Source organism: Mandrillus leucophaeus, unplaced genomic scaffold (genome assembly GCF_000951045.1).
Source record: "Mandrillus leucophaeus isolate KB7577 unplaced genomic scaffold, Mleu.le_1.0 Scaffold163, whole genome shotgun sequence".
NCBI classification, from domain to species: domain Eukaryota; kingdom Metazoa; phylum Chordata; class Mammalia; order Primates; family Cercopithecidae; genus Mandrillus; species Mandrillus leucophaeus.
The window spans coordinates 1450187-1462887 of NW_012101621.1; the positions used below are offsets into that span (position 1 = coordinate 1450187).

Consider the following 12701-nt stretch of genomic DNA (forward strand, 5'->3'; position numbering starts at 1 on the left):
TTAAAATGGGGTCCGTCTCCTTTATCATCCCATCTCATGCTCTCTAATGTTTTCTTTCAGCTAAGGGATGTAACACTTATTCACTTCTCAGTTATTTTTCTTTTTTTTCTTTCTTTTTTTTTTTTTTTTTTTTTGAGACGGAGTCTCGCGCTGTCACCCAGGCTGGAGTGCAGTGGCCGGATCTCAGCTCACTGCAAGCTCCGCCTCCCGGGTTCACGCCATTCTCCTGCCTCAGCCTCCCGAGTAGCTGGGACTACAGGCGCCCGCCACCTCGCCCGGCTAGTATTTTGTATTTTTTTTAGTAGAGACAGGGTTTCACCGTGTTAGCCAGGATGGTCTTGATCTTGTGACCTCGTGATCCGCCCGTCTCGGCCTCCCAAAGTGCTGGGATTACAGACCCTTTTTTTTTATTTTTGAGACAGTCTGGCTCTGTCTCCCAGGGTGGAGTGCAGTGATGTGATCTTGGCTCACCATAACCTCTGCCTCCTAGGTTCAGGTGATTCTCCCACCTCAGCCCCCTGAATAGCTGGGATTACAGGTGTGCACCACCACATCTGGCTAAGTTTTGTGATTTTTGTTTAGTTGAGACTGGGTTTCACCATGTTGGCCAGGCTGGCCTCAAACTCCTGGCCTCAAGTGATCCACCTGCCTTGACCTCCCAACGTGTTGGGATAGGTGTGAGCCACTGCATCCAGCCCACTTCTCAGTTACTTTTCTAAAATGTGCAAGGAACATTTGTTTGACTATATCTAGTCAGGTGGAGTTTGTGCAATTGAGTGGACTGAGATGACAGACTGAGAAAGGGAAAAGGAAGCACGTGGAGATAAACTGGCATAGGAGTGAAGACAAGGATACACCAGCTCTGTAGACTCAGAACAGCAGAGATAGGACAGGTACTGGAGACAGGCTAGGTCAGATGAGAATGGAGTACTGGGGGCCTGGAAAGTCAGCCTGAGAAACAGGTGTGAAGCTACAAGAAAAAAAGGAGCTCTCTGCGGTTTGGGAGCAGAAAAGGGACGTTATACAAACTGAGTACTTTAAAATCTGAAAACTCATGCCCATCATACTCATGAAGGATCTGAGGATGTACAGGATGTCGAAAGTGTAACACGCTTCAAGGATGAGAGGTGCTGGCCCTCGGGAGCACTGACTCCCCACGCACTCCACATTCGGCCTTGCTCAGGCCTCATTGTATGATGACGGCACAGATCCTGGTACATCAGGGCACCAAAGGACTGGAACCCAGAGCTCCCGCTTCATTCAGAGAAGTGGAAGGGTTTGGTCTTAACTAAGCCTCTTTAAAGGATGCTCCTGGCCCAAAATGAGCCAGCTATTCTGGGTCTTTGTTTTCTCTTCTGGTGAGGGATGCTATGAGTACTCAGTTTGAAGTAGGCAGCATTTACTTTTTCTTACACATTACAGAAAACTCTCCCAGAGTTTAAATAGTTGGTCTCTGAGGCTGACATACCTCTCAGCCAGAGCTGGAAATCTACTGTAAGAAAGAAGTTATTCAAATCTGAACTAAATTTAAACAAGAGGAGACTGCTTAGACTGCTCTACTGTGAATGGAGTCCACCCTTTTTTTTGATGAGTAGGTGGTAGTGTCAGACTTGCTATGTGGAGCTACCCCTGGGATGGAACTTAGTAAGCACATCTTCCTTTCTGGGTCCTGAGTCCTTCTCCTACAGAGAAGAGAACTTTGGGACCCAAGCATTTTGCTTTATTACTCTGTTCTTTGGCTGCCGAATGCAAACTGAGTCCTAATTATATACCTCTTTGGCCAAACCCACATTGATTAAACAATGGCTACACTGACAAGGGAAAGCCAGCTAAAAGGTACAAAAATGTTGCTGTAATGCTGCATATTGGGTGATTGTAAATGTTTTACAGTTCCAGTATATTGAGAATTCTGCACCAAATATAATAAAGTTTGGGGAAAATGACATATAGAGAATTATGTACAAGAAAGAAGTTACCATGACATAACATTCATTTACATGCATTTATTTAAAATTAGAACATTAAGAAAGAGGGGTCTCAGGATGGAGGGAGGATTTAAGGAGAGGAATAGAAGCATATGGCCACACATCAGTGAAGAAGATAACTGCCCATACTTTATGCAGAATGAACCACGAATGCTTACAAACAAATAGCTGGTAGTGAACAAAATTAACTACAGTATCATAAGACATCAAGGTTGAAGACCAGTCCTGCCTGGTGCTTGGCACAGACTTTCTATTCCCATCTTTCTTTCTGCCTCCTCTATTCTTCCATGGCTTGCCATTCCTCTCCCACAGCCCCAGGGTATCAAGACTTTGCTTGAATAAAGATTACAATCAGAATTTTCTTCTCTTTACTGCAACCTGTGAAATAGAGATGGGGGTGGAAGAGTGGAGATTGCATAGGGCTGGAGCTATTGACACTGAGAGCAACAGCTAAGCCAAAGGATCTTTTTCCTCTGGCATCTCCTAAAGGACAGGCAGACCCTTTGTTGTGTGCATACATCAGTTCACACATGTGTGAGCACATACCCTTTGAAGAGAGTAGTGATAATAATATATGTCACACTCATCACTATTTTTCTGAATAGTATCATTGGCAGTACAATTAGTTTTTAATTGTCCATATTGGCTTTAGGCCTTCTTTCCTTAATTCTGCCTAGTTAGGTGGACTCTTGTTTCTTGGCTTTATAGCTGAACTAGGATGAAATTCAGTTTGTTTCAGACACCCCCCGACCCCACCACCCCCCTCACACACACATATACACACACAGAGAGAGAGAGAGAGAGAGAGAGAGAAGAATCTGCACGCCAGTATCAGTTATAAATTTTAATTGAATTATCCACAATTTTGAATTTTTCACTCCTCCAGTTAGAATAAATAATCAAGAGTTTACTATAGTGCTAAAGAGTAGATATTAAGGAAAGAAACAAGAATGAACATGAAGAGGTCCTTCTTTAGTAAGACCCTAGTCTTAAAGCTCTGTGGGATTTACAACTTAGAGCCACAAACTAACCAGCTCATCAGAGAATGACCTGTCAATACTGTCAATATCTTCTCTAAAGAGGTAACACTATGGTATTGGCACCTGGGCAATTGTTTGCCTGCAGTGAGTTGACACACTGTATTTTCCAGTTCTGGGCTCTCACGGCAGCTTATGCCAGGATTCTGCACAAACTTGCAGCTGGGGGCCTTGTGGACCCCGTGCATCACTTCTGTGGAGTCATGGATGAAGTTATTGCTCCACTTGCACGATCTGTTTGCTTCTGAAACTTTTCTCCAGACTGTCATGTCATTGCAACACTCTTTGTCATTACCTGAACTGTTTCCCTTGGGGTCATTATAATGTAACCTTCTGAATGTCAGTAATGAGGAAGACATATCATCCTTGGACATGCTGAGGCTGGTATTTTTAACTAACAGGATCGAGTTCATTAATATCTCAATGGTCTGTTTTCCTTGGCCACTTTTTGCGATGTCGTATTGCATCTCTTCCTCTGTAAATTCTTCTTTAATTATCTTCATTGTGCTTTCTGATGCTTCTGCAAGAACCAGCCCCAGGCTGAGCAGCAGCAGAGGAAAGGTCTCCATTTCAGATGTAGTGTAATCTCTTCTGCAGTAAAGACAATAAATGAAAGATAAAATAAGAAGAAGATTAAAGAGGTAGTTCTTTCTTCCTCCTGACAGTTATTCCTGGGAGTAACCCCTACATGTAGGTTAAAATTGTTATATCTGTGAATGGAACTATGATATAATAGAAACACGATCAGCTGTGGAGTCTGAAAACTCATGTTCAAATCCCTGCTTTTCTGCTTATAATTTATTCTACCTTATTTAACCCCAGTTTCCCCATCTGAAAAAAAATGGTGAGAATTACGTAAAGTGATATGTTTAAAGATCTACAACGAAGTATTTGTTTCTTATCCATTTCCCTTGGTCTATCGTCTCATTGGTGGGGTGTATAATTTCTATGGTGGGTCACAATTCTCACTCAACTCATCCCTCACCATTACCGTATCTCCTATGGCCTCATATATATAGAACCTGGCACATCGTAGCCACTTGAAAACGAAATAAAACACACATCGCCATTTCCCCATCTCTCACTTCTTTTTCCACCCATTCTCAGTCATAAGATTTCTGTCTTAACAAGTTCCTTCAGCAAGTGGATCCTGTACAGGAAGATTCCACTTTGTTGCAGAGCTGGAAGTGAAATTGTGTTTGTTTCCTGGGAGTTTCTGCTGTTGTGTCCAACTGAGGGAAGGAGGGGCAACAGAAGGGTAGACAGGATTGTATGAGATTAATGCAGGAGACCATGTGGAATCAAGGAAGCTCAGGGAGAACTGAACAAAGTGTCCATTTGGCAGTCGGAATCTCAATGGCCTGGGCAGCACCATTGCTTCTTATTCTGTGAAAACTTTCTGTCTATTTATACCAAAACCCAGCCATGACTTTTTTGTTTTCTGAAACCCTACAGCACAGATTAAGTTGCACTTCATTTTATATGATCTTTTTCATTTTTCTAGTTAGTCAATTAATGTTAATCTTTTCTCCCTCTTGTTAGGCTAAAAATTCCTTGAGCCTGAAACACAGTTTCTGATTATTTATACTTTTATTCATACAGAATCAAATAATGAACTGTAGATCAATAAAGAATCTGCACTCCAGGATCAGTTATAAATTTTAATGGAATTATCCACAGTTTTGGGTTCTTCACTCCTCCAGTTAGTATAAACAATCAAGAGTTTACCATAGTGCTAAAGAGTAGATGTTAAGGAAACAGGAAGAAGAGCAGAGCAGAAATTCTCAGTCTTTCTGAATCATGAAATTCAAGTGGGCAGCATTCATAGCTGCCTGGGTTTTATTCAGTGTGTGTAATTACTGCACACACACTAATTTCTCAACACTATTTGTTAGCAACATAACATGACTTTACTAGTATATAAAATCCTTTACTTGAGGTCAGTCCTGGAAAATCCCGAAAGAATGGTTATTTAAGTTAATAATTCTTTCTCTCTCTTTAGAATGATTCTATTTTCCTCTTTTTTATCTTCCACCTCTATAGCCTCCATCCCTTCTACATTGATCTCCTACATTATTACCCTTACTTCCCTCCTAATCACCCCTTCTTGACCCTCCAATTTCTTCTATACACTACTTTTCTAAAAACATAACTTGCAATGACACTCAGAATTTTTGAAACATTCCTCTTTGCTCACAGTAGGAAGTCTGATCCCCTGAGCCTAGTAGCCAATGCTCTACTTGCTCTAATCTCAATCTGCCTATCAGGATTTATTTTCCATTATTTTGCTACACAAACCTGCCTTAGTCAATCAGTGTGACTCTCTTTTTTTTTTTAAATACCCTATGCCATCTTTCCCACTTAGCTTCTTTCTTGAATGGCTATACTTTTCTGTCTCTTGAAATCCTTCAAAGCCCAGTTCAGATCTCATTCTTTATTTTACACATTTCATCACCGCTTAAGTCTACTAAACCCATTTCCAACTTCTCTGAACTTCTAATCATTCCCTTCTTATACTACTCATTTGATGTTATTATGTATGAACTTTTAAAATATTATATTTGAATTTAAAATGTATGTGTGAGAAACTAGAGCAAAAACCTAGCACCAAGAATACATAAGCCTTAATTGGGTTAATGGATTATTGATAGATTATTAATAATTAAGTATATGCATCCAGGTGTGTGTGCCCAAGGATGACTTGACCAAAGACCTGATGCATTTTGAAGGGAGAAAGGATGAGGGATTTATAGGAAATTTATTTTGTTTCCTAAACTTCTATATCCTATGCCATTGACATCAGTAGTAAGGTGATAACAGGGAAACAGAAAGACCAGGAGGAGAAAAAAAAAAACAGGAGGAAGAGCAGGGCAGAAATTTCCAGTCTTTCTGAGACATGTATTTCAAGTGGGCAGCATTCACAGTTGCCTAGGTTTTATCTGAAACTGCTAAGAGGTGCCCATTAAAAAATTATACCTGGCCGGGTACAGTCACCTATGCCTGTGGTCTCATTGCTTTGGGAGGTCAATGCAGGAGGATCACTTGAGGCCAGAAGTTCAAGACTAGCCTAGGCAACATAGTGAGAATTCATCTCTACAACAACAACAACAACAAAAAGCCAGTTGTGGTGGCACATGCCTATAGTCCCAGCCACTAGGGAGGCTGAGGGGAGAGATTTCTTGAGCCCAAAAGTCTGAGACTGCAGTAAGCATTGATCATACCACTGCACTCCATCCTGGGCAACAGAGTGAGACTCTGATTCTATGTATCTGTATAATATATATATGTATATACATATTTAGATACAGATGGATAAATGTAGATACACACACACCCAAACTACAAATGTCTAAAATGTCATAATTCATTTGAATTTGGTGTTGATCCCTGTTGAATGAAATTACTCTGAGGATAGATCCTATTGGTTCATCTCAGTTATACTTTTATCTGCAAGATATTTTTAATTAGAAAAGAGGAAGTTTGGTGAGGAAGGGGAGAAAAAGCACTGAAAAGGAAGGAAAAGACAATGAAACCTAGGGAGAGGGATAGGAAAAGGACTCAGAATTCAGAAAATAGATGTAGGAACCTAAAGGATGCATTTCATCCACTTCAGAGTTTTGCCCAGAAAATGATGCTACCAAGACCCAACAAATCACATGCTAGGGACCACCTACCTGTTCCTGTTAAGTTTCTATTCAGATGCTGAGGACTCTGTTTACCTGGTGACACCCAAAATTATATGGAGACAACTATGACAACAGAATTACCATAGAGAACTAGAAAATAAAACTCAGCTGAAAAACAGCCACCTAAGATGGAAGAAGCCATGAGATGAGTAAGCGTTGCCTGCTCACAAGGTTGCAAACTGTCCTTCACTTACGATTATCCCCCACCTCCCCCTCCTAGATCTAATCAATCACATAGAACTTGATGGTTACAAGAGACAGAGCTAACAACTAGCATAAGTGCACCTTCTTCTTTGATATGACCTTGAACTAAGTCCAAATGAGCAATGAACAGCTGAAGTCTCTCAACTGAAAAGATCAGGACAGAGAGTGCTCTCCAAAGCCTGTGACCCACTCATGCCTGCTCTAGGTCACTGCATGAGTCTCTAGCTCTCACATACAGGATTGAAATGCCATAGCTCAGAATTAGTGGCAACATAATCTGGCCTTTATTTGCCAATCGCCCCTCATTTCTTACTACCTCACAATACAAATTCTCCCCTCCAACAATGGCTATAATATAGCCATTTTCTATACTACCTAAGAAATAGAATTATAGACTAATAGACTTGGAAAGAACTTGAAACGTTATCTAATTCAAGATCCTCGCTTTACAGACAGGGAAACTAATGAATAGAGGAGAAGAGGACTTCATGAAATTCCCAGAATTAGAAGCCTCTCTTTCTCTTCCTTCTCCTTCCAGCTGTAAGGATACTACGCCTATAGCTGAATGTGGGGAAACTAAGCAGTAAGTCCAATTGTAAGAACTGAAAAGAGAAAAGAGTTAGTAGTCTGGCTCAAAGTCTGCTCTGTTCCTTCTGGAGATGCAAAGAGGAGATCACTGAGCTCTGAGAGTCGCAATCTCTTCCTGGGAAATCCTTATCTGTGTCTCTCTAAAGTCTTTAAGGGAAATGGTTTCAGATCAGTCAGGCTCCTTTCTTTATTTGAAGCCAAAAAGGGAGCTGCTGAACAGAAACAGATGCTCCTTGAGTTGTATATGCTATCTTTAAAAAAACCCTAAGAGGTGACCTCTGTTGCTTCTACAGCTAGCAGTAGGGCTAGGATTAGGCTGAGGTTAATGAGACACTCACTCTAAGACCAAAATTTAAGAGGGTGCCAAAAAACTCAATAATCAAGATAAATAATATTTTAATGCACCAATTTTAGAAAATATTTAATTAATTAATTAACTTATTTATTTATTTTTGAGACAGAGTCTTGCTCTGTTGCCCAGGCTGGAGTGCAATGGCATGATTTCGGCTCACTGCAACCTCCACCTCCCAGGTTCAAGCGTTCCTCCTGTGTCAGCTTCCCAAGTAGCTGGGGTTACAGGCATGCACCACCACAACCGACCAACTTTTGTATTTTTAGTGGAGACAAGGTTTCGCCATGTTGGCCAGGCTGGTCTCAAACCCTTGACCTCAAGTGATCCACCTGCCTCAGCCTCCGAAAGTGCTGGGATTACAGGTGTGAGCCAACGCACCTGGCCAGAAAATAAATTTAATGCAAAATAATCCCTGATGAACAAATGTTAAAATTGTAAATACCAGGATCTGACCCTGCACTACATGTTACTCATATAACTCATCTGACCCTAATCTTAGCCTTGTCAGATTGGATCTTCAAAATTTTGTGATAGATATTTTGAGCATCCAAGATTTTTGCATTAAGTTTGATTTTTTTTAAAATACTGAAATCAAGGCTGGGCGCGGTGGCTCACACCTGTAATCTCAGCACTTTGAGAGGCCGAGGTGGGCGAATCACCTGAGTTCGGGAGCTTGAGACCAGCCTGACCAACATGGAGAAACCTCATCTCTACTAAAAATACAAAATCAGCCGGGCGCAGTGGCACACGCCTGTGATCCCAGCTACTTGGTAGGCTGAGGCAGGAGAATCGCTTGAACCCGGGAGGCGGAGGTTGCGGTGAGCCGAGATCACGCCATCGTACTCCTGCCTGGTAACAAGAAAAAGAAAAAGAAAATACTGAAATCAGCCGGGCGCGGTGGCTCAAGCCTGTAATCCCAGCACTTTGGGAGGCCGAGACGGGCGGATCACGAGGTCAGGAGATCGAGACCATCCTGGCTAACACGGTGAAACCCTGTCTCTATTAAGAAATACAAAAAACTAGCTGGGCGAGGTGACGGGCGCCTGTAGTCCCAGCTACTCGGGAGGCTGAGGCCAGAGAATGGCGTAAACCCGGGAGGCGGAGCTTGCAGTGAGCTGAGATCTGGCCACTGCACTCCAGCCTGGGTGACAGAGTGAGACTCCGTCTCAAAAAAGAAAAAAAGAAAATACTGAAATCAAATATATTCATCTAGGTTACTAGGTTTTTGGTCTTTTGGTGCCCTCTTAAATTTTGCATCTAAAGTGAGTGGCTCATTCACTTTATCTTAATCTCAGTCTTGTCTCTCATCAAACGACCCAGAGATAAGGGACAAAAAATTGAAACACATGTAGAATTTATGGTTTAATTCAATAAAGATTCTTTTATTGAAGCAGAATAAAACAATCCCAACTAAGCAATACAGGAAGGATAAATTAATTACCAGTGGCTTCCCCTTCCACTCAAGGCATTGCCCCATGTCCACGGTTCAGGTCTGCCTCAGGTATAGCCAGCTCCAATGCCATTGAGAGAAGAGATCTCAGACTCGGGAGCTGATCTTGAGTTATTTAACATAGCCCAGGAAAGTATCTGGCCTCAAGTCATCACAAGTGACAAGAACAAACCCCTCTGTGGTGAAATAGTGGTACCTGCAGGCAGGGTATCTTGTGCCCTCAGTGAGCTGACAGACTGTCATTTTGAACTTTGTCTCACTCTGAAAGCAGAAAATGGCCGAAAGGTTTTGGCAAGCTACCTTCTTGGGAGAAGTGCAAATACCATTGATTTTTCGAGGCCTCTCATGGATGAAGACGTGCTCCTTTTTACAAGTGTGGTCAGGTTCCCTGATGACTCTTTGTATGATCATGTGGTTGCAGTACCTTGCAGGAACGGGAACATCATTCTGAGGGTAGTCCACATGCAAGTGTTCTAAGGTTGACGTCACTACTTCATCGTTCACCTCATTTTCCCAGAACAGAAGCACCAAGAAAATTATCACCATTATTATCATCAGAGGTAAGAGGGACTTCACATCTTTGGCTTTAACTGCTGTTGAGTAAGGGAAGATAGAAAGTAGCAAAGGACAGTCAGATTCCTCCTGCTGCAAGCCCTGGCTGCTCCCCCATCCTTGGAATATTTTATTTCCTTCTCTCCACTAATTAAAATCACACTGACCTTGCAAGATCCAGCTGGAGGCATAGTTCCCCAAGAAAGCCTTTTCTGACCATGTCAGCTCTCAGAGTTTGGTATTGAGCAGTTCTCTAAATTATTCCTGTTGTATTTGTTTTGTTTCTACAAGTTCTTTGACAGCATCTTTGACCACATCTCCTAGTTCTCAAATCCTTCAAAGTGCTCAGCACAGAGCTGGACATATAGAAGGTGGTCAAGGTTATTCATATTGCTGAATAACCTTCTTTCCTGTAATTTCTCAACCTTAACTCCACCCAATTGCACATGATTTTAGTACCTTCTTCTCATCTATTCTTCCCAGTTCCTTCCAAGTCCCTCCCTCTGTCAGTCCTGCTTGGCTCTGTGCTAGCTCCTCTCACCTGTCGTTTTTCTGGTCGTTCTCACAGGTAACATAGCCTTTTGATCGTGGATTTGAGAAAATCGCTTGTGTCTTGCTGTTCCCTGACAATAACTGATAGAGAGCCTATTGAATGTGGGGAGGGCCAAAGTAGAAAAAGGGAGGGACCTGCAGAGGGTGTGCTTGGGCACCGCTGGGGAGGAAGAGAAGTTACCTTCAGCAAGAGAGTCAGGTAAGGCAGGTCCCGAATGTGTCCTCATTAAACAAGTGAGGACTTCTCAGAACATTTAGTGAAGGCCAGTGTGTACCAGCCACAGTACTGCCTCCTTTCTAAATTTTCAATCAGTCCTTATGACAAATATATGAAATTTTTCATTTCATTGACAAATAAATGAGTTGCAGAAAGGTTAAGGTGGAGATAGGAAGTGGGAAGGAAAGCAAGAGTCCCATCCTGTCAGTGCCAAACACTTGAATTTCAGTTTTAGCAAGCTTCATTTCCACGTGGTGTCTAGCACAGGACAAAAACAATTCCCTGGCAATAACATTAATCTTGATAACTACCTGGGCTCTTGAGGAGTATAGAGATAGTTCCCAAACTGCTGAACGGTAGAATCAACGGGAGATTTAAAAAAATATTGGCTTCCACCTTGATACATTCTGCTTTAATTGATATTGTGTGTGATCTGGATCTCCTAAAGGATCCCCAAGTGATTCTAATATATAGCAAAACTTGGGAACCACTGAACCATGGTATACATGGGAAACCTACATGGGAGATTAGTGGATAAGGGTTTAGTAAAAAGATAGTGTTCAAAGTATTGAGACCAGAGAATTCTTTTTGTTGCTATCATCTCCCAGTGAGTTGATATAGGAATGGGCAAATGGACTTAGTTTTACTACTTCATGCCCTGAAGTCATTTCTCTTTTGGAGAGACAGGTACAAAATCTCCTCTGTGCATATCTGTGTCTTTCTAATTGGCAGGAAGAAAATGATTGCTGAGTAAAAAATTATCTAGGAAAAACAGAATACTGGAGAAGCCTTCAAAAAATGCTTCTCTCTCTATACAAAAACGAAAGCCAAATTTCAAATTGTGACAATGAGCAACCAGGTGAATATATTTACTTTCCAAAAATGTCCATTCTGGGTGTCCTTTCAGAATTCGAACTATCCTGTTTTGGATACGTGTTACCCAATGTCACAAAGATATAAGTGCATGCTTAATTTTTGACACAATTTTCAATTAACAAAATTTGATTTTGTACATCTTGCAGAAACAATTCCAATGTATACAGAGAAGTATATCTATGTACTGTAACGCGTTCATTATTTCCTGCCAGAACTTCCAAGTAGCTGAAGTACAGATACTTCACTAAGTGTACAGGCAGAGAAGCAATCCCTGTTACAAAGATTTTCCCCAAAGGAGACAACTAAGCCTATCCCCAGAGTATTACACTGCAAAAGGAGTTGAGGCCGAGTCCAAATGTTAACTAGTGTGGCAGCCTGGAAGAAAATATTTGTAATGCCTAAAACCCCATAAGGATTAGCATCTACGTATAAGGAACTCCTTCCTGTCAGCCCTAAAAAGACAGGAAACCCCTGGGGGAGAAAAAATTGTCAGAGAAAAGCCAATTTCAGAAGATGAAGTCAAAATGGGTAAGAAGCAATGCTCCACTTCATTAGTAAGCAAAGAAATGAAAGCTAAAATCACAAAAGAAATAGTTTATAACCATCAGATTATCAAAAATGGTTATCAAGAATTAGAAAAACAGATAATATCAAGTGCTGGTAAAAACATTGCTGGGCATAAAAATTGGCGTGGCAATACTAGAAAGTAATCTGAAAATGTTTGGTAAAATTAAGGGTTTTTGACCTGAGACCTTTTAATCCCACTCCTGGGTGTAGACTCTAACAAAATATCACAGTATTGCTTCTATATCAAATTAACACTAATTGAGAATGGGCGCAGTAGCTAATGCCTGTAATCCCAGCACTTTGGGAGGCCGAGGCAGGCAGATTGATTGAGGCCAGGAGTTTGAGACCAGCCTGGGCAACATGGTGAAACCCCATCTCTATAAAAACACAAAAATTAGTAGGATGTGGTGGTGTGCACGCCTGTAGTCCCAGCTACTTGGGAGGTTGAGGTGGGAGGATCACCTGAACCCAGGAGGTAGAGGCTGCAGTGAGCCAAGATTGTGCCACTGCACTCCAGCCTGGGTGACAGAGTGAGATTCTATCCCCCACCAAAAAAAAAAAAAAAAAAAAAGAAAGAAAGAAAGAAAGAAAGAAAGAAAGAAAGAAAGAAAGAAAGAAAGAAAGAAAGATTAAAT

The 12701-nt window shown here is 41.5% G+C and overlaps 1 protein-coding gene across 3 annotated transcripts in view; it reads right to left on the reverse strand.

Annotated features, from left to right (window-relative positions):
* Positions 1-1990: 1990 nt before the first annotated feature.
* RNASE11 (ribonuclease, RNase A family, 11 (non-active)) overlaps positions 1991-12701 on the reverse strand; it is a 29013-nt gene continuing 18302 nt past the window's right edge. Inside the window, exons 2-3 of one of the 3 annotated variants that reach the window (XM_011976183.1) lie at positions 9727-9895; positions 1991-3613 (exon numbers count right to left, since the gene is read on the reverse strand). In XM_011976183.1, coding sequence (XP_011831573.1) covers positions 2992-3613; positions 9727-9857 — 753 coding nt within the window. In that variant the 5' untranslated portion in view covers positions 9858-9895 and the 3' untranslated portion in view covers positions 1991-2991. Of the gene's footprint in view, positions 3614-6696; positions 6860-9726; positions 9896-12701 lie in introns of those variants that run through there. The other 2 variants (XM_011976184.1, XM_011976185.1) reach the window with 2 other exon arrangements.